The sequence below is a fragment of the Sparus aurata genome, chromosome 6, assembly GCF_900880675.1.
Source record: "Sparus aurata chromosome 6, fSpaAur1.1, whole genome shotgun sequence".
Classification (NCBI taxonomy): domain Eukaryota; kingdom Metazoa; phylum Chordata; class Actinopteri; order Spariformes; family Sparidae; genus Sparus; species Sparus aurata.
Genome location: NC_044192.1, coordinates 6,170,575 through 6,193,188, shown reverse-complemented (window position 1 = coordinate 6,193,188; position 22,614 = coordinate 6,170,575). Strand labels below are relative to the sequence as shown.

The following is a 22,614-nucleotide window of genomic DNA, read 5'->3' as shown; positions in this document are numbered from 1 at the left end:
TTGGATTCTTAAAGACTTTAACTCAAGTACTATTTGTATGAGTGACTTTCACTTTTACTAAAGTTGTATTTTTACAAGAAATCTGTATTTTTACCAGGTATGACTTTCTATAACACTGATGATAATTCAATGCAATGTCAATATAATCAGGTACCAGATGACAGAGTTCTCAATATAGACCAGTTACAGTTGTCCTTTTAATGCATTTGCCACAGAGCAGTCTTCAACCCTTTTGACTTCTACATATTTAAGGAATGGAAGCAGTGACTGTGCTGGAATGCAGCCCCCTGTGTAAGCTTGAATACCATAAATCTTGCATTACAGGCTTTGTAGGATTAGAGTTCATTATGGTGTCACGGGGATTTAGGTAGATAAGTCCATCTGAGGTGGGGAATTGAACTTGAATGATCCACATGTGTGCCTGTGTGTGTAAATGTTGTCCGCAGCAGTGAGTGTCTATGTACTATGTTCAATAATCAAACGCGACACAGGAACTCACACCACATTTTCTGAAGACAAATTTTTTATTAAGAAATAAAAAAAGGTTTACACCATAGTAAAACCTGTTCAAACACATATTTTTTTCTTCTTTTTTTCAGTTTTTTATTCTAGCTTACAGGTTGGCCATAGAAATAAAAAATAAAAGCTTTCAAATTCTTTTTAAAAATGTTTTTTTTTCCTTCACCAAGAATTAAAAAACATTTTCCCCATGTACATTCTCAAAAAAGGAAGGGCTGGTATACAGTATAATGCAGGAAAGACAGAGGCATTGTCATTGGAGACCATGATCAGAATGAGTCGGATGATGGGGAGGATGGGGAGGACGAGCGGGACTCCATTTCCCAGAGGACTTAGCAGTAAGATCGCCATTGTTTTTTAGGAAGTGAAAGGAGCAAAGGTGCTTTTACAGCCTTTTCGCTTCACTGAATGTCAAAATGTAATAAGATGACACCATGACTACAGTTCCCTGACTGAGAACAATATCTTTTGATATCTTTTGCGTTAAGGTTGCTGCCAGGAAATGGAGCCCCGTTTATCTTCCATCGCAGCCACGCAGAGTCACAGATCGACTTCAGTGATAAAAAACAAGATTTTGTGGGAGCTCTACATCGCTCCAAGATCACATCTGTATGGTCTAATGTTGCATCTGTAGCGCGGAAACGGACAAGCAGATTCCGAATCATGCGGATATGATGCTGTTTGTATTTGTTTTCCCACAACGGACACGATGGAGGCAACATGGAATTCAAAATCAGGTTATCCGTTTCTGTGTAGACGCGGTTTGGTTCCTTTGATAAAGCACTAAGGTTGCAGGGTTTGGCAGAGTGGATTTTAAAAAGAAATGTCTGAGTAAGCAGAATGTAGGAAGTGTTTTTTTGAAGAAGCCCACATTTGATATGGTGTAATCTGTTTTTTTTTTTTTAAATTGGATTTACCGCTTTTGTTGCCGAGGGGACGGGCTTCCCAAAAGCAGCCGGAATTACTTCAAGGTATTTTTTTGTTCCGTCACAGGTGAGTTAGGCTTTTATGCGGTCAGATTTTTTGCAGATATGGCAGATGTGTTGTTAAAATGGTGAACTTTGGTGGCAGCGTGCTTTTGGAAGGCCGCCTGATTTTATTTTATTTTTTATTTTTTGCAACACGGCGGTACGGAGATAAATATAGGCAGGTAGAAAGATGGTGGGCTTAGTGGCAGTGTTACTGTTTCATACCTCTCACAAACTCACAACTTTAGCAGTCTGTCACAAACATAAAAAAGAGTATTTTCTGCAAAGAAATTCAGTTTGATGTTGAAGTTCAGTAATAATTTTTTTATTCTCAGTGCATTTCAAACCACAAGATCTTTGATGGAGTAGTGGTTTAGTTTGGTTTTTAGTTCCACACTGCAGAGCATTTTGTGGCAGGTTATCTTTTTTTTGTTTTAATTTAACTGGACCCTGAAGATTCAGATTCTTTCCTCAAGAATTCACAGGCTATAGTCTTACTTCAAAAGGTTAGTACCACCTATTGGAAAAACAGCATGAAAAATAAAAGTCTTCTACAAAGTATTGCACATAACAAATTGTAGCTTTTTTTTTGTCGTTTTTTTTTTGATTGATAGTTGTACATGTTACTCCAATGACAGAGGTTCAAATACACTATATATTTGGAATACAAAAGGCAAATGTGACAGACATACAATCAAAAACAAAAAAAAATAATAATAAGACAAGAAAAAAAATGCTGAATTTAAAATAAAACAAGATTGATGAAAATTAAAAAAAAAAAAAAAAAAAAGAAAAGAAATTTATTCTCTTATTTTTTTTTTCACCCTAAAAAATTAATCTTCAGAAACTTTTACATCCACCCGCGGGTGACTTTCACATTTCAACATTCGGCGGTAAAAACTTGTGCATCGCTAATGCTTAGATTCTCTTGCAAAATTCATTACCTCTGAGAAAAAGAGAAAGAAAATAATAAAAATTGGTTAGCTTAGGTTAACAGAAGGTTTACGTAGGCTAACTGACGGGGAGTGTAAGAAGGCAGAGGGACTGGTACATACTGTAAATATACACAGAGAGGCAGCATAAACCAATAAATGACTGCATTAGCTATTATTTTTCTGGTCCGCGTTTCCACAAAGGAAAAGAAGGATCTTTGGACCGGAGAGAGAGTCGCTGCCAGAAAACACATTCCTCCTCTGTGTTTTTTTATTCTATAGATATTTGAGTTTTAACACCGAAGTCCTTACAGTATTCGATTTTTTTGCAGTTTTATGCATTCTCTGAAATGATAAATTTGAGTAGAAACCTGAGTAGACGAAACTGAAAAGCTACGACAGATCTTTTCGGCCTGCGTTCTGTGCAATTTTGTGTTTTCAAAATAATTTTGTGCTGTTGTTCCCCCGGAAGGTTCTGACGGATGTTTTTTTTTCTCCTTTGAGCATTATTTATTCTTTTTTTTCTCTCTCTCTCTCTCTCCTTAGTGCAAAGATCCTTCAGGTAGGGGGGGGAATCGAGAACCAGATCTGTACAAAAGTTCAAGATTAAAATGAAGCTTTGTATCTGTATTAAAATGGGAGGTCTGCAATGGGAGCTTAAACTGTACAAAGACGACTTATATAGGAAAAAAGTTTGTTACTGTATGAAAATAGATGTCTGCTGTGGATTTGGTTTCACAAATCCCTTTTAATGATATGAACTATTTTTTTTTTTTATTTCTATTCGAGTAAAATGAAACAAATGGACACAAACAAACACACACACACACACACACACGATGAAAGCGTAGATGAAACATGAAGCTGAGGCCCCGGTCTCAACATCACGTCTGACGTGATGCTGTTGGTCGAATTTCCTGCAACGCATTGCGTATAGCTGTATAACTGTATCATTTGATGTGAATGAAGAGTTTTGATCTATTTTAATATGTCTGCTTTTGGGAGCAAAAAAAAAAAAAAAAAAAAAAAGCGCTCGGAGCTAAAATCTCGAGCGCTTTGACAATATTTAGATGTTTTTTTTCTTTCTATGATTGAGGCCGATAAGGAACCTGAATAAGAAGATGGCAGTGTTATTCCGGCCTAATCATTTGATATGAAGTCCAAATCGTACAAATAAGGTGCAATAAGAACTCGCGTCGACTCGCTCTCCCTGTATTTTTGTCTTGGTGGACAAAACAAGCAGTTAAAGGTGTGTGATTTCCCGTTCTGTGCGGCAAAGGATCTGATCTCGTGCCTTCCAAGCTGCTCCTGAACATCCATTTTTGATTTGCTACCATTAAATATCGTTAAGCATCGTTGTCGCCCACAGTTTCAAGTCTAATTGGGTTTGTTTTTTTTTTTGGATGCTGGGTTGATGCAGCTTCACAGCAGATAAAAGCACTACAGAGAAGGTCCTGAGTGGATGGTCACCGGTGACAATTACACAGAGGATTACCCCGTGTTACACAGACATATTAAAATGAATGTAACAGTTGTCATACTCCTCAGATAGTCTGCCTTCAGTTGGTAGTATTATGGCCCTCTATTGTCGTGAAGAATGTGATGTAGTTTTACTCGATGCGTTCGATTGAGAAGACAAATCAGCCAGAGTTTAAAGACGGTGGTCGTTAAACGCATCGCAGGGCGCGTTTCTTTCTCACCAAATGGTTCACAGAGTTCGGACGTTTTCATCCTCGTCACCTGATGTTGTGACGCATTTTTTTTTATGATGTGTGGCAACAAATATTAGAGCTCTGACCCAAGAGAAAAGTAAACATTAATTAAGAAGAAGTGAGAGTTAGTGTGGGTTTAAATCTCAAACACGCAAGTTCAGACGAAGGTTAGATTTCAGGGTAACTGCAGGTCAGTGAGCTGAAGATGTTTAAAACACGCTTTGAGGGTGTCGGACACAATTTTTTTTAAGTGTCCAATTTCACAGCTTTAATCAAATACGACATAGTAAAGGTTCAGAATTGACGTTTACATCTGTTTATGTAGTATTTTTTTTTCATTATCAGATGTTTCAAATGATGTTTTCTTTGCTGTTGTGATGCTAAAAGACTCCGACAGACACCCACTCGCCGCTAAATTGCAGGAAACTTAATTGTCAATGTGTAGAAATCTGAACACTTGCGCCATAAATCGTTATATTTTCAACACTTCGAAACAAAGCTCATCGGCTCTCATCTCAAGCAAGGCGACACCCCAGAAAAAAAAAGAAAAGAAAACGTGACCAAACTCTGTCGTTCAGCGGCTCGGATGATCCTGCAGCCGGCTGACACACTTCACAGTGTCTGGGGAAAAAAAAGGAGCGTGACACTCGACGACGTCTGGCTGATTTGTCGTCACCAAAACATCCGGTTTGCTTTGAGTTACAGAGCCGGTGACATGTTCTTAAACCGTTGGCTACAAATTTTATCCAAATGAAATACTGTCCCCTGGTATTTACAGAAGAGGAAAAGCTATAAACCCCCAACACCTACAAACTTACAGATGGAGCCATTGTAGAATTCCCATTTTTTTTCTTTTTTTTCCTGTACATTGAACTGCTCACTACGACCCACAACCCCCCCACTCGAGAAGATATTTGGGAAAAAAAAAAAAAAGACAGTTGCATTGTTTGTTTGTGTGCAGTGATAAAGAGACGGAATATTTTTGCCGGAGAGAGACGCGTGATGAAGACTGTAACTACAATGGCTGCCGCTGTAAATGTATATGATTTGTATAATAGCTTAGTATTTTCACCAGATGAAAGAAGTGTTCCTTCTTCTATGTAAAACTACAGCAATTATCATCAATAGTGAATACCAATAACATTATAGTCTTAATAAAAAAAAAAAAACACAAAAAAAAATCAAAACATTGACAGAGGAAAAAAAAAACTAATAATAATAATAATAATAATAACTTCCTCTGTAGAAAATAAAATAAATCCAAATTCAAAAAATTGTAAGCCAAGAGTGCCTAGTGCAGTCACTAATGTACTGTAAACTGGTCTAGGACAGAGAAAGATAGATAGAGAGATAGATATAGATAGACTGATTAGCTACTACTGTACAGTACGCCACAGACAACACACTCAAGGGTTCAACCTCCACACTTCAAATCCTTTCAGATACCTCTGTCTTTGTGCGGGAAGCGGGTTTTTCCCCCCCGACACGGTCTCAGTGCTAGTTTTCTCTTTGACCCATAGTTTGCTGCTATGGAAGATGGGGATATGTGTGCTAAGGTGCATTTAAGTACCAGGAAAACTGGTTTGATAAGGGTCATCGGCTATCATGGCTGTGTCAATTTATATATTCATCAGATTTTTTTTTTTTTTTCCAAGCATGCAAAAGGGGGAAAAAATTGTCATTTTGGTGGCTGCAACAGAAAGTAAACCATCGAATTCCATCTTTAACATTGGAATCAACACGTTTCTCGTCAATTTTGACAAAGTGCAGCTTAAAAAAAAGATCATCAGGATGATTTTCAGAATTTCTGATTACTGAAGTGGGACATTCATTTATAAGTGTCTATCTCTAACTGGGACGTGGGTAATAATGTAGTGCCTCGATCGTTTACCTCAACCGGGCCTCTACCTGAACCGAGAGGAACAGAATAAGCCAGAGTTGAACCCTATGGCACATTTCCTTAGATAAGTGCACCCTGTTCATTGTGATAAAGAGCTGTTATAAATTCCATCAACAGCCCAAATCGATGTAGGAAACCTGTTTTCGTATCGTGGCTACACAAGGCTGTTTGATTCCAAGACTCAATAAACCATTTTCTACTCTTTTTTGTTAGAACAATGGCTGTTTTTTTTGTTGTTTTTTTTTCTGCAGAAAGTTGCTGGTGGAGCAGAAATCCACCAGCGTCCGACCAGAGGCTGGTGCTGGTCTGTATTTTTTTTTTTTTGCCACTCTGCCTTTGAACAAGACAGCAGTGGGATGTGTAGTCACATGAATATTCAAAAACAAAAACAAAACAAAAACAACTCGTGAGTAATTCAGAAATAGATTTGAAATGTGATTGCTACCCTCGTAAGAAAAACCACTAAGAGCAAACTACTTCCAAAGTATTCCTAAAAGATTTGAAACGGGAACATCTTTTTTTTTTTTTTATATATCCTTAAAACCCTTATCAGTCCACCAGACAGACAGATAGACAGATAGACAAGAAAGCTAGCTAGCTTTAGAAGCATTTTTAGGAGGATAGGAGAGGAGAGGAGAGCGATCTCATGGAGAGCCTCCGCCTCATTCCTTTACATCATGGTTTCTACGATGGTGTGGGTCGGGGCCTTCATCAGCAGACCCTTGTTCCCGTTGGGGTCCAGCGGGTAGCTCAGCTCCTTGGGGCTACGATGGTCCGCAGGACGGGAGCTGGCCCCGCCGCGAACCGGGGCGGCCACTGCCTTAATCCTCTGCAGGGAGGGAAAGGAGGGATGGACCGGAGCGGTGAAGGGAGAAAGAAAATGGAAAAAAGACAACGAGGGTTAGAACAGTTTATCTCAGAAAAACCGAGAAAAAAAATGTCTTTGTCTGTGTCATTCGGAGGATCTTATGTTGTGTTCCTAAAGAACGCAAATTAACTTTATCACGAACGACACGATTAAAATGACACAAATCTGCACAATATGTGAAATTTGGGTACATTTGCCGATTTGCGCGAGCAGAAATATTCAGCTTCTGTGTGTCGTGGGTCTTTTCGCTGAGCATTGTGCAAGTTAATGGTATCTTCACTCCCATTTATCAACCCGACTCTAGCAGCGAACGGTGGTGGTGACCTTCAGTGTCTGCATGTTCTGTGTTGACTGCCGGAGGTCAAATGTACTTGAAAATGAAGAGCGAGAACCAAAGTCTCTGACGAGTGCGGAGTTCAGTGAAAGGCTCAACTGAATTCAAACACACAGACACGCACACACCTTCAGTATGTTAGCTAGCTCACAGCTAACATATAGTAAACTAATCCGAATGTTTTGGGTGGTTGAACACTCGCACAAGTAAGGCGGATAAACTGATGACTCTGAAGTCACAGCTAAGCAGCAGATGGCGATCCGACCCACCTCAATGAGCGGCCCGTCAGATCGGATGATCTTGATGACGACCACCATGGGGATGCAGATCATGGAGGTCAGGGCCAGAGTCCAACCAATTCCGACAGCCCAGTCCGGATACTCGTAGACCTTGTTGTACGTCAATGGCTTGTATTTGACCAAGGAGAAGATAAAGCAGCCCTGGAGAGGAAGATGCACAACCGCTTGAATACAAACTCCTGTCAGCTTCTTAAAAAGGGACAGTGTTACAGTTTTCACATGCTAAAAAATACTGTATATTATAAGCAGAAGATGTTTTTTTTTTTGTAATAAAAAAAAGGAAGAAGGGGTCAGACTCTTGCCCCGGGTCAACATCTGCGCACTTAACGGACGATTATGGTTTCCTGTTTATTACACTAAAAAGCAGGCTCTCACCATGCACAGTAAAGGAGTGATAACAGTCCAGCTCCATTTCATCCAAGCATTTGGTCTGTAGCCCATCATGTCCTCAAGCGCATCGTAGAAATTATCAACGCCTGTGGAGACATTCAGACACCTCCTGTTACCCAGACTTATTTCACACATCACATCATCGTTATTTAGTTTCAGTGCAGTCACATATCCGAACATTCAGTATTCTGGACGTCACAAGACAATACATTTAAATCAGTGATTTCATAGTATTTCGTTTAGGAAAATATGACTAAATATGATCATCAACCTTTTTTCTTTGATGTCATCAAACACTGACTGTGAATATATCAATGTGGAGCTTTGTTGACGAATGAAGACGAGAATAACATCAAGTTTGAGGAATAAAAACTGTCCAAAATCTTTCTCGTTTTCGTTGACAAATAGGAGATTTAAATATCATTTCATTCATTATAGACTGTTTTCTGTTTCCTGTGCTGTGCATAACAAATCAGGACTACACAAGTCAGGACTCACAGTATTACTTCAATTGTTCAGATGGTAAGTTTGTCTGGTATTTTAGACAATCTAAAAAAATTGGTGTTATCTACAGTTCTCACTGTTTTATCGTAGCTTAAAAGAGAGTATTGGGACTATCCAAAATAAATTAAAGCGTGTTACATGTGCAGCTGGATCACAAATAACACGCCACCAAAGTCGGCTAGAAAGTCCATTCGGAATACGTTATGCTTTTGTTGTTTTTAAAGGATTGTACTCACCATAAACCCAGGCAACAGCTATACATTCAAAGAATGCCACCCACAGAAGGCACACACCGCTAGCTGCATAGTAATCAAACAGCTGGAAAACATACATGCCACCCTGCGGAGAGACAGACAGAGGACAGATAATCAGCTTTGATTTCCATGTACATGCCACATAATATCTTCTTTTGTGAGAAATCTCATTTTCATTCAGTACAGAAAGGGGATTTTTTTCCTTCTCACATCCACTGAGCGCAGGAACACTTACAAAATTAAGCCGCAAAAGGAGTGTAAATTATTCAAGTAATCCTTCTAAGCTCATGAAATTATTATTATGATCATGAAAAGATATTCCGGATGGACCAAATATCAACAGACGTGAGCGCCATGTGTCCACACGTGCCACTGCCGGCTGCGTCCGAGCGTGTGCGTACATGCCCCGGTGTGTGCGTTTGTGTGTGTGTGTGCGTGCTCACGTGCGTCATTGTCCGGTGTGAAAAAGTGTTTTAACGATCATGGGAATCTTTAACTTGAACCAGGCCACGGCAGCCATAAAAAGATGTTGTCATGGGAACGAGGGAGGCAGAAAATAGAATGACAGTGAGAAGGTTGGATGTTGTGTGAGAACGGGAGGAGGAGGAGGGCTGGGAGGGTGGAGGATGGGGAGGAAGGAGACGATGAGGATGGATGACGAACGAGTTCAGAGTGTGAGAATAAGGGGAGAAATCGGAAACACCGGAGGGACGCGAGCACTTGGCATGAGAAATATCCAAATCAACATATATTCAAAATGTCGCATTTGCTTATTTGAGTCCACTTTTGGATATTCAATTTCTCGTTTCCTGTTTAATTGGGTCGATACTTTTTGGAGAGCACCTGGTTATGCAACAGAGAAACACAAGTGCCATTAACCATCTTCAAACAATAAGGAGGAAGCTATCGATAGAATCTGCTATTTATTCCACGTAAGCAACCTTTATCTGATATGTCTGTTGGTGCTCTGTGCACGGACACGGATGGTGCAATGAATCTTGTAAAACTGGTTTCATTTCCGATCAAATCAAAACCACAGCGGTTTCACGAAGTGGAATTTAACTGGAACTCGAGGCGGGCATGACGACTCACGCTCGTCTCACACGCAGAAGTTAAGACAAGTGGTGTAATGAGGTACAAAATATCGGTTGTCTCTGATCTTGAAGATTACTGGGGAAACATTTCGCAACGAGATTCATGATTGTCTTAAAACACTCCACTTAAAGAAAATTCAAACCTTGAGAAAGGCTCAATAGACCCGTCACAGACCGCACTAAGCTTTGATTCGTCATATCAAGAAAGCTCAGGCGTAAGTCAAACCCGCACGACACCAGAACAGTGGGACATTATGACTGTTACGCTTGGATTTGACAAAATGTCCGCAGTGCGAAGGGTTTATCGGTAAAGGCCAAGTGTTTGGAGGACGACGCAGCTCAATCATGTGTGTGTATAATTCTACAGAGAGAGAAATGTCAATAGCTTAAATTCCGAGTTAGAGAAAAGGTCGAGGAAGAGAAGAGCGAATCGACACGGGCGATTTAAACAGGAAGAAGGTGTGAGAAACAAAATGAGTTCAGAAGCGAAAAGAGAGGAAAAAGTGTGATGACAGATCAGGCGGGAGAATTAATGAGAAAGGACACGAAGAAGAAGACGGGCAGAAAACAGACGAGGGACAGAAATAGGAGAGAAGGAGGAGAACGAGAAAGATTCGGAAAAGCTAAGTCAGGTCTACTGTATCTATTATTACCAGGGGAAGGGAAGTTCTCATGACTTGACAGTATAAATAGCCCCCTGTCATCTCCCCGCGGACTGACACTAATAGCCGTCTGAACGTATTGAGCTGCGGGCTCGAGCCATGAAACGAGGTCAGCAGCTACAGTATACGTACACAATTAGTAACGCCGGATAAATACTGCGATTGTGGTCGTTTTCAACCACGAAAGAGAGCGATGTCTGATGTCCATTATGTTCTGTTCTGACGTCAACACTGTTCCTGTAAATGTTCGGGTCACGATCTCTGCTGGGTGTTGATCCGTTACAGTTCGTACCTTGGTAACCATGGTGAGTCCAAGCAGGTAGCTGATGCAGCAGAGGATAGCGATGAAGACCTCTCTGCGGTAACCCTTCCTTAGGAAGGACGGATACAGATCCACCAGTGATGTGATCTGCCCTTCCACCTCCACAAACTGCAGCGGGGGACACAGACACACAGAAGTTTTTGGTTGATGATGTCACGTTACTGAAGTCTGACTTCTCTCGCTGTTGTTCGGAACCACTTGCATGTGAATTTGGCCAAAACCACTTTTAATCTGATCCATATATTCACAATCCATTACGTGACGGTCAATGGCCATGCTAATGTATGTAATGTACAGCCCATTAAAGAATTACACTTCCCAAACAAATCAATAAATTATCTCTTATAAAGACAATAAACATCCGGTAACCAGTGAGCTGATTGTCTCCAGCTGCACTTCTTATCGTCTTTTGCATGAAGGCTACCAGGAAGCACGTCTGCTGTTTTTTTAAAGTTTTGTTTACTTCCTTTGGATGCGCACAAGCCGAGAATAAAACACTGGGAGAATCGTTGATCCTACATTTGACATCAGTGATCGAAATCTAAAGCTCATTTCGATCAATTTTAAAATCTAAATCCTGGCGCTCACCTCATCCCTGAGAAGTGCTAGCTTGATACCAAATCTCCTTAAAAATGTTCGACATGTAAGAAATAGTGTTCTCTGAAAATGACCGCTAACTGCTACCAAGTTCAGATGCTGTTAGCTACTTAGCTCGGTCAGCCATGCAGCTGGCAGCCGGGGCTAAGCTGATTAGCATGCTAACTCAACACATAAATGTCTTTATGCTAATGTCAACACAGTTATATTTCTTCTTATTCTGTGGATCATGTGTGGATCCTTTTGGACATTTTAAACTAAAATTATCTCTTATAAAGACAATAAACATCCGGTAACAGTGAGCTGATTGTCTCCAGCTGCACTTCTTATCGTCTTTTGCATGAAGGCTACCAGGAAGCACGTCTGCTGTTTTTTTAAAGTTTTGTTTACTTCCTTTGGATGCGCACAAGCCGAGAATAAAACACTGGGAGAATCGTTGATCCTACATTTGACATCAGTGATCGAAATCTAAAGCTCATTTCGATCAATTTTAAAATCTAAATCCTGGCGCTCACCTCATCCCTGAGAAGTGCTAGCTTGATACCAAATCTCCTTAAAAATGTTCGACATGTAAGAAATAGCGTTCTCTGAAAATGACCGCCAACTGCTACCAAGTTCAGATGCTGTTAGCTACTTAGCTCGGTCAGCCATGCAGCTGGCAACCGGGGCTAAGCTGATTAGCATGCTAACTCAACACATAAATGTCTTTATGCTAATGTCAACACAGTTATATTTCTTCTTATTCTGTGGATCATGTGTGGATCCTTTTTGAACATTTTAAACTAAAATTATCTCTTATAAAGACAATAAACATCCGGTAACCAGTGAGCTGATTGTCTCCAGCTGCACTTCTTATCGTCTTTTGCATGAAGGCTACCAGGAAGCACGTCTGCTGTTTTCAAAGTTTTGTTTACTTCCTTTGGATGCGCACAAGCCGAGAATAAAACACTGGGAGAATCGTTGATCCTACATTTGACATCAATGATCGAAATCTAAAGCTCATTTCGATCAATTTTAAAATCTAAATCCTGGCGCTCACCTCATCCCTGAGAAGTGCTAGCTTGATACCAAATCTCCTTAAAAATGTTCGACATGTAAGAAATAGCGTTCTCTGAAAATGACCGCTAACTGCTACCACGTTCAGATGCTGTTGGCTACTTAGCTCGGTCAGCCATGCAGCTGGCAGCCGGGGCTAAGCTGATTAGCATGCTAACTCAACACATAAATGTCTTTATGCTAATGTCAACACAGTTATATTTCTTCTTATTCTGTGGATCATGTGTGGATCCTTTTGGACATTTTAAACTAAAATTATCTCTTATAAAGACAATAAACATCCGGTAACAGTGAGCTGATTGTCTCCAGCTGCACTTCTTATCATCTTTTGCATGAAGGCTACCAGGAAGCACGTCTGCTGTTTTCAAAGTTTTGTTTACTTCCTTTGGATGCGCACAAGCCGAGAATAAAACACTGGGAGAATCGTTGATCCTACATTTGACGTCAGTGATCGAAATCTAAAGCTCATTTCGATCAATTTTAAAATCTAAATCCTGGCGCTCACCTCATCCCTGAGAAGTGCTAGCTTGATACCAAATCTCCTTAAAAATGTTCGACATGTAAGAAATAGCGTTCTCTGAAAATGACCGCTAACTGCTACCAAGTTCAGATGCTGTTAGCTACTTAGCTCGGTCAGCCATGCAGCTGGCGGCCGGGGCTAAGCTGATTAGCATGCTAACTCAACACATAAATGTCTTTATGCTAATGTCAACACAGTTATATTTCTTCTTATTCTGTGGATCATGTGTGGATCCTTTTTGAACATTTTAAGCTAAAATTTCTTTGGGTTTTTTTTTTTTTTTCCTAATTTCTCTTAATCAGCACTTTGTTTGTATTTAGTTTGGCTCAAAACTGAACTACATACAGAGCCACACGTATCAAGTTTGTGCACAGGCTGCCTCTGTTGACGGACGAGCAGTTAAAAGCAGCCGTTTGGCAGTTAATCTGATGTTATCACCACTTCCTTAACGTCTCTAACAGCTGCTGTGAATGTGTTCGGCGTTTGTGCAGCTAACCTGACTGTCGAGGCCAAGCAGCAGCAGCATAATGAAGAAGAGAATTGCCCAGAGTGTAGGAAAAGGCATCATGGTTACAGCCTTGGGGTAGGCAATGAATGCCAGGCCTGGACCTGCAGAGGAGAGGGAGTTTGTGGGGAGGGAGGAGAGCAGACAGAGGGGGGCGGGGGAGGGGAGGGGGAGAGGCAACATTAGTACCGTCATTAACTCATCGGATCTGCATCCCTGTGGGAAGAAAAGGCCCCAAACAATGGAGACGCAGAACCAGAAACGAATACATGGTCAAAACCTCAACTGCACTGCGAATAGTTGTTTCCTGTGAGCGTGTTGTGTGTTTGCATAACTGCTATGTGTTGTCAATACTGGACTGTTCAGTACATCTAATCCTTACTTACCTGCTAATTATGATATTTGTTTACTAACTGTCTGCACTTAACACATGACACAATTTCACACAGTTTCTGAAGTTATATTACAAGGAAGTAATGCAAAAACAAAAAGGACAACTGAACAATGAAGAACATCTATATAATGTAAATAATTCTGAGTATCGTGTAACAGCATCTCTGTGGAAGCAAGACATGAGAGACATTGTAAAGCATCCCATAAATAGAAGTGTGTACAGTGTGTAGTGGAATCGTATCTAGAGCGTGTGTTGTGATGAGTTTAAAAAACAGACCAGTGGTAACATCGCAGCACTTGCAATCAAAATGTACCTGCTTTAAATGTTTGCTTGATTCACCTTCCCGGGCAGCCGGAAGCCTTCAAGATGGAGGCAATCAGCTGCTGGGAAAGGTGAGTCAAGTGCATCCTGATTTGCTCAAATAATTTAAGTTTGACAGCAGCTACGTCACTCAAGCCATTTTGCATCCCCGCCTTGAATTAAGCGTGATCCTTTCCATGAAGAATGCAAAATGGCCGATGCAAAACAGCAGCAGATGCAAACTGGGGCGTCAAATAAAAAAAAAGCAAAGGCTTTCTTTGTGTTTTTTGTTGTTGTTTTTTTTTTTTTTTTTTTCTCCCTGAAGAGTAATTTGACATTGGGAACTGTAAAACAGAAGTCAAGAAACAACGAAGCAGTCGAAACAGCAAAACAGCATTGCAGTTGATAGCGAGGTACATAAATATGTTCAGTTTTTTGTTGAGAAATTATGACAAGGCATCCAACCAAACACCGCGTTGACTCGAAAAATAGCAACATCTTCCATTCCCCGAGAGGGGAAATGCTAGCAAAACAGTCATGAGATAGGAATTCACATCAAACAGTGTGAGAAGTCGTTGCTCGACTGTACAAAACATAAAAACACTACATTTTAAAAGATATATATATATATATATGGTTTCTTTTTTTTTGAGTCAACAGAAACCGAAGCATGTGTGCTTACTTACACTGCACTGTGAAAACCACACTGTGTTCTGTGTGTATTCAGTCAGCATAATCTCTAAAGCTGACAACATGAATTATCAAATCTCTAGTTCTTCGAAGTCAAGCAGTCACAGTTAAAGCAGACGTACTTGTTCCTAGCTGGGGCAGTAGAACTATTTGTGGGCCTGCTGACCTGCTGGATTCTGAGGTTCTCAGCACATGGACACACTTTTTTCAGGCTTCATTAGTGTTTCATGCTCTGTCTGACTTCTAATCTTTGGTCAGCCCACCCAGCATCAACACACTTGCCAAACACAACATTGATACAGCACATTTCTGCAGAAATATATTTGGCACTGGATCTAGATTAAAAAGTACATTGTCCAACATCGACTGAGCTGGCAGCGTGGAAAGTGTTTGCTAAACTTGCTTTTGTAACACTGGATGATCTCGGGGGGCCATAGAGTGAAGCCTGGGTCTCACAAAAGCACTTGGTGCTAATCACTTTCATTGTTCTGTCGTAAGCAAAATGATGACAGCGCATCTTGTTTGTCATCAAATGAGGCACAAACGTGAAACTTAATCTCTTAAGGATGTAATTGAAGCATGTTTAAAATCCAGGGGGAAAAAAGAGGAGATTTTCAAACAAGCCCTCTAAAAACTTTCAGATCTCTGTCGGTGTATTAACACCTTTCTTTAGGTGTAACAGGTACTTCTAAAGAATGAGTCAACAGTCAACTTTAAGCTGCTTTGGGAACAAGCATTAATGAAATCCTTGTGTGAATCTATCAGAAAATCACACTTAATCCCACCTTAAACTGGGCTTAACTTTGTCTCCACACATAAACAGTGTTGCTTACGCAGCCTTGTAGAACTGTAAACTATCATGAGGTGACGCTGTATGCTGTACAGTCCGTCAACAAGACGTTGGCACTAAAGAGCTGCACGAAAGCTTTTTTCCAGAGCACTTCAGTCTCGTGTGATCATGAATACACATCTTAAAACTGAGATACAGTCTTTTCTGGCTCTATCATAAATCACAAGAAAAGATAGAAGCTGCCAGTAACAGATGCTGGAGTTTTAATGGAAAAATACATTTTTGTAGAAACCCCATGAGCCGATAAATCACTCAGATAGACAGGAGCCACAACAATGGTGACGTCAGTTTGTCACGAAAAGGAACCTCTCAGAGATAAAACTCTGGTAGCGTGTTCAAGCTAGGACGCTGGCACAAGATTCACTGTGTATCACAAAACTAGCTGGAAGTGTAAATTCATCCATTAGTCGCTGCCTAAGAAAAATAAAAGTCAAACATCTCTATCTCGGCTCTAATCCATCCAACTTTACTCAAAATGATGCGCTAACCAGCCGACCAAATATGTCCATATTCTCTCACAGTCTGCGTTCGTCAAGGAGTGTTTGATTGCGGAAACTTCCATATTCCGATGCCGTCATTTGTGATTAATCAAAGGAATCAATGAATGAATGAAACGTAATTGGCCAATTTCTCTCTTGGGTTTCGTTGCTGTTTTTCTTTGTGATAACTGTTTTTATTTTATTTTTTATTTTTTTTATTTGTTAACCAGGAAGCAGCGCCCACCATCACTGCCGCCTTTACAGAACCCTCGTACCTGACTCTGCCACATCAGCAATGTCCACCCCTTGCTCTTGTGCCATGAAGCCCAGGACGGAAAATATTGCGAAGCCAGACACAAAACTGGTACCACTGTTGAGGGCTCCCAGCAGCAAACAGTCCCTATGTCACACATATGTCATGAGGAGGATTTGTTAATGAACACACAAGGATCCCGCTCTCCCCTACAGCTAAACCCCTCACTGAAAACTGAGGCCTCACCTGTAGCAGTTGTATTTGTACTTGTTGTAGCTCCCCAAAGACGTCATGGCGCCCAAACAGATGGCATAGGAGAAGAAGATCTGTGTGCCGGCATCAATCCACACCTGCCAAGGGGGGTGAGAAAATGGGGACAGAAAGGCTGAGGCCTGCTGATGAGGGGGAGCACGTGAGACGCTAGGAGAGGAATTAAATCTGTGGGTAACACCAATATGGACGTTCTGCGCAAGTCTAGCAGAATCTAGGCCTAGCAGAGATGCGTTGATAAAGGTTTGCCTTGGAATGACTGCCTAAAGGGTTGATCGGACTGAACGCGACTTTAGTCTGGCTTTATTCATCCTGAAATGTTGTTGTAGTCTCAAACACCCGACAAACTACTTGTACCAACTGAAGCTGTAGCGACTACCTACGCAATGACTATGTGTGTCAATTGTGTGTTAAGTTTTGGTCAGTTTCCGGTTTGGTGCACCAAAGACTTAGCATCATGCTGATAGTTAGCATGAGCTCATGGTTAGCTGTTTCATCAACTGATTATACACTGAAAATGTAAAAAAGTGGCATCTATTTCTGACGCTTTCTGTGCAGACAAACATTTTGACTGGTTCAACAGGGAGCGGTTCACAATGAGACCCACTGGTTGGGTTTTTTGCACTAAGGCAGCACAGGGACACCTACCTCTGGATCCTTCAGGCGAGCGAGGTCAGGGTAAAGGTAGAACTTGATTCCCTGGCTAGCACCCGGCAGTGTCACACCACGAATCAACAGCACAATGAGCATGATAAATGGGAACGTGGCTGTGAAGTAGACCACCTGGAGAGAGACGACAATACAGAGAAGCAAAGGTCACACATCATGGGAAACACTGCAGTTTGTAATATTTTACAAGGACAGTCTATCATCTAGCTGTTGAAGCCTCACTCTTAAATATGGTCTGCCTTGGCCATGACATGGACGTTAAGTTGTGATTGGCTAATATCTTTGGTGTCAGACAATTATGTCTGAGAAATGTGCGCACTCGGGAAGTTGTTTTTGGATTATGGCAAACAGACCACAGGCTGTCACTTAAATCAATAGCAGTGTATCAGTATCTGTTATTTGGAGAGCGGTGACCACACTTGGCCTTGTAGGAGTGACTTTATTGCCAGAGTTACAACACGGAGCAACCAGAGAGCATAAATCAGGCCGGACCAATCAATACAGAGTGTTGAGGCTATAAAAAGAGTAGTCTGGGATTGATTGAGCTGCTTCTGGTCTTGGGTGAGTTGTTGTTGTTGTTGTTGCTGCTGTTGCTGCTGTAGCGGCGACTGAACAAGGTCGGAAAATGTTCACATTTCATCAGAGGCTACATCCATCCTGTAATAATCTACGAAGGGGGATTTATGTTCCGGTACCTCTTGAATGTTCAGCTGTTAAACAAACAGTGCGAGTACTGAATTGTACAATTGTAAAAAGAGCTGTTCTTTTGCAAGATCTTGATCTTTAACCTTTGTGAGATCTTGTAAAAAGTATATCTTCCGTATATATCCAGGATCTATACTGGCCCCAACAGTTCGGTCAGGCTTTACTCAATAGAACACCTGTTAATAGCTCAGGTAAGCTAGTTAGCCTAGCCAACACAGCTGACGCTGGAAGTTGGAGAGTAAGTTAAGCTAATTAAGCTAGTTAGCCTTTTAATGTTGTAACTCATCAGGTTTTTTTGGTAACCCATTTTTCCCATCTCTCAATAGCCAACTTTTTCCCTCAAAATATTGTTAGCATTGGTAGCAGAAAATATGCTATGTGTTGTTATCAACCAGGACCCCAAAAATTATAAAATAACATTGAGACAACAGTAGCTAGATTTTGACCCTGACATAGTGAATGCAAAACATCCCAATAAAAGAAATGTGACAGGTTTTCTGCTCAGCAAGGAAAAGATTCAGCCAACAAACAGAAACACTCGTTCCAGTTTAAACATACTACTATATACTTTCTTCTTCATAGGAAGCTCAATAAACCTCTTGAGTGTAACTTAGGTTAGCAAGCTACTGTTTAACTTCCAAATATAGAAGTATATTAAACCCTTTGCTTGGACGAATATCAGCTGATATATTTGTCTGCAGAAAAGACATCCATCTTTGGGAGGACTCACAACAGCAAAGTAAAACCAGATGTTGCCCTGACGGTCTTCTATTCTTCCCTCTCACATGTCGTTCGCAGACCAGACTCTTAAAGTAAATTAACTAAATTCAAGTCATGCCTCAATAATAATCTGAACCCCCCCCCCCCAGTTATCAGTTATGGCACATGATCTATAATTGTGCAGATTTTTTCGTGCCTTTCAATTATTGTGATGTATGAGCAGAAAAACTGATTCTTCCAGTTCCGTTATGTTAAAACAAAAGAGGTTATTTAGACCCAAACATTGCAAGCACACGCACTTGCCGCTACCTTATCCCACCCAGGCCTGCGCTCAGTTTGAACACAGCCCCTATTGTTCTGTTGGCCAGACCGCAGTGAGAAAAAAAAAATAAAAATCATATGAGTGTCACCCAGTTGGGGTTTTCTGGCAGACGCTTCGATACAGCAATGATAAAAGTGGACAAGTCAGCTCTTGTACTCTTTTTTTTTGAGTTTGGCAAGTTCAACAGTATAAAACAAAGCCAAAAAAAAAACCCAGATCACTAAAACATGTGTTTACCTTGCCAGTGGACTTGACTCCCTTCCAGATGCAGAAGAAGCAGACGACCCAGACGACCAGTAAACACAGAGCCAGGTCCCATTTAACAGGGCCAATGTCCTCGATACCATCGGTGATACCCAGCACATTATGTCTGCAACACAAGAGGAAATCCCTGTGAGTGTGTGCGCTCATCCGGGACAAAAAGCAAGACAATGTTTTACTTATTTCAAGTTAATCTCTCTTCTGTTTGCAGTATTGGGTGTGTGCACGTCCGTGTGCGGGTATTTACATGTGCAAAGACCAAATAACTGATACGTAAGAGATTTCCTGTGAACTTGGGACAGTTGAACAGGTTTGTCTTAGCTTAAGCATATAAAACCTGTCTTCCAAATGTGTCCAGCCAATCAAATCAAAGAGAACAAAGCCTCTGTGTTTAACTTCTGCACTGGCCTACACAAAGTGGTAGGTAAACCATCCAAATTGCAGAACACATGGCCATTTTTCTGTTTGGTTATGCAAGTGAGCAGGTACGTGCGGCCTTATGTAACTCACTCCCAGAACTCGGTGACGGGGGAGGTGAAGTTTAGGTTGGAGGCGTTGGCAGCCATCCAAAGGGATTTGTTCTTGCGGACGGTGTCCTCGATGCAGCGATCGGTGTTCCAGGGCTGATTGCACTTGGCCCAGGGCAGCTCCGTCCGAAAACACTGAAACGAAAAACAGAAGCGTTTTATCTTTTCTGTGACGTTGATTTCTGTGAAAACATTGCTCATCCAGAGTCGGATACATGCAACGCGCTTCAAACAAGTTCGGGCGACGAAAACTCCCCAGGTGAACAAGTTCTGTGGCAACAGGTGATTGGTGTCATGAAAGGTGAAACCTCGAAAGACTCAGTCGTTCACAAGCAAGGGCGTAGTGAGAACACTTTGTCGTTACTACACAGGCTCGGGAACACTTCGAAAAACTGTTGTCGCTGAAAGACAATTGGCTCGTTCTCATTTAATTGATGGTTTCCAGTGTCCCAACTTTTATTGGATCATGGTTGTTAGTGGTGATGGGACAAGTACGATTATCAGTAGGCAATTTAAGGGGGGGGGATTCCAACCCCTTTTTTAATCCCCAGTAGAAGAAAGTGCAGGGACAGTTTGCTTGTTTATTTTGATGTTAGTCTAGTCCGCCTGAATCATTGATCCTTTCTCTGACCGATGGTTGTTCAAGTTCAAAGCTATAGCCCGAACCCCTTAAACAAGCTGAGTTGACTGCACTTCCTAAATTGGGAGTAGGTATGATAAGCTGAGAAGTTATTGATTTGAATCTTGTTGGCTTCGACCTGATACACCTTTTGGAGGAGCCAGAGAAGAAGACCATCTTCATGCTACATTGATATGGGTATTTGGGACTCTAGACAGACTAATTTTAACCTGATACACCTTGGGGAAAAACTGTTTGCCATCAAAGAAAATGTGAAACTGATGTTCTTGGATTTGATTTTGGCCAACAAAGGAGAAATCATACGGTTGTACCGTCTGTTTCTAAGGTCCAGACATTTCGTTACGAACTGACTGTGGTTTACATTGTGTGTTATGCTGTTGGCAGGAAGTTGTGACTTCCATTTTATCATCTCTTCATTTGGCTAATCCAACCTTGAGTTTCTGCAACACTGACATTCCAGCGAGCCAGTACTAAAAGAGAGCCAAGAATCAGAAGTCACACTGCCCTGATGGAAATCCTGAAGCATCCCTAAAATGTGAGTCATTTGTGAAGGAAGTGAGAGGGAAAGAAAAAGAAAGAGGAGGGACTTTTCTTTCTAAAAAACCTACCTGGCACAGGTAGTAGAGACCCCAGGCCAGGATGACGATGTAGTAGATATTCAGCAGGGACACGATCACAATGGAGGCGTAACCAATACCTGGAGAGAGGAGAGAGGAGAGGTCAAGGTGATGATACAAAAACAGTCCAATGAAGTGGCCAGAGCAGCAAAAAATCCAGAATGTGATCAAACTCTGCTGACAGCTGAGACACAATAATGTCCAAAACCCTCTTTAAAACAAGAAACACAATTTTTAATGTTGAAATAACATCAAACATCTAAACATCAACTCTGGGCCGAACAGAAGCCACGGATGTTTCCCCTTTTTCCTCATGTGACTGACCGACCCCGTCACCTTCCTCCCATATTCTTCACCATATTAGTCCGTGTGGTGTCTCAACAACTTTACAAGAGGAAGGGTTTTTTTTTTTTTTGGTGCTGGCTTGTGATTGGCTAGAAAAAAAGGATGTAGAAGTAGTGGAGTCATAACGAAACGTTCATGCCACGTCTCATGAAGCGAGAGCAGATGTAGATGGAGGTGGAAAAGTTTGTAGTACAGTCATATGTACTACAAATAATCCATTTTCTTTTTCACAGTTTCTTCTATAAATGACGCCCTTTTGTGTGATTTCTTTTAAGAATGCACGCCTTTCAAATCAGCCCATGCTGCCAGAGCCATGTGTGTTCAGACCCACAGAAATGTAATTTAAACTACAGACAAAGGTTTCCAAAGATATCCACATCAGAGTGAATTACAGGGAAAAGGTGTATGAAATTATATGATTGTGGAACACTTCCATCCGATGCAACGATGCGGCCATAAAAATCAGTCTTACTAAATTCAAAATGCTTCTCCTCGGATTGTGAACTGAACCAGGGTCACGAGGTAGAAGATAAATCCACCCGACTGAGATCCCGTCCTTCATTTTGTCTTTCAGACTCGACTTCCTGTTTTGGGGAAATTTCTATTTTTTCCCTTTCATGTTGAACAAACGCCGTGTTCTTTGTCTGCGCCGAGGTAACACCGCGTTAACTCATCGGCTGACATTCAGAAGAGCGACTATCATCCGTGTTGATATTTCAGCGATCATAAATACCCTGAGTTTGTTTATCCTACTGAAGGTTTTACAGCAATCATGTTTTAATTCCTTTAACCTTCACTGGCGTTGACCCGCACTTAAACTCGGTTTGACATGTTTAGAAGACGGATGAGCCGACTTTCATTGCGTCGATGCCGGCCTTGAGACGGAGCTGCTGGTAAACACAGGATCAAGAATGTGCGTCTCTGTGTGTGCGTGTGTGCGTGTTTTGACTACACAAGGTTATAAAGATAAGAAAATCCCCCAAAATGGGAACAGGTGTAGCAGCTGGGATTTGGGTCAAGATTTGAACATGGATTAGGGTTTTAGGTCAGAGGTTAAGTAACAATTGTGTTTACAGGGGGCCTTTATGGGTTAGGTGTGTGTGTGTGTGTGTGTGTGTGTGTGTGTGTGTGTGTGT

The 22,614-nt window shown here is 41.2% G+C and overlaps 1 protein-coding gene across 1 annotated transcript in view; it reads right to left on the bottom strand.

The window, feature by feature from the left end:
- Positions 1-505: 505 nt before the first annotated feature.
- The window catches only part of LOC115582985 (sodium- and chloride-dependent taurine transporter-like), a 36,056-nt gene continuing 13,947 nt past the window's right edge, over positions 506-22,614 (bottom strand). The window contains exons 4-15 of the mRNA XM_030419299.1: positions 21,125-21,213; positions 19,860-20,011; positions 19,326-19,458; positions 17,321-17,455; positions 16,649-16,752; positions 16,425-16,549; positions 13,428-13,540; positions 10,729-10,866; positions 8,663-8,765; positions 7,908-8,008; positions 7,503-7,673; positions 506-6,860 (exon numbers count right to left, since the gene is read on the bottom strand). Of these exons, the coding sequence (XP_030275159.1) occupies positions 6,702-6,860; positions 7,503-7,673; positions 7,908-8,008; positions 8,663-8,765; positions 10,729-10,866; positions 13,428-13,540; positions 16,425-16,549; positions 16,649-16,752; positions 17,321-17,455; positions 19,326-19,458; positions 19,860-20,011; positions 21,125-21,213 (1,523 nt within the window). The 3' untranslated portion in view covers positions 506-6,701. The remainder of the gene's footprint in view (positions 6,861-7,502; positions 7,674-7,907; positions 8,009-8,662; positions 8,766-10,728; positions 10,867-13,427; positions 13,541-16,424; positions 16,550-16,648; positions 16,753-17,320; positions 17,456-19,325; positions 19,459-19,859; positions 20,012-21,124; positions 21,214-22,614) is intronic.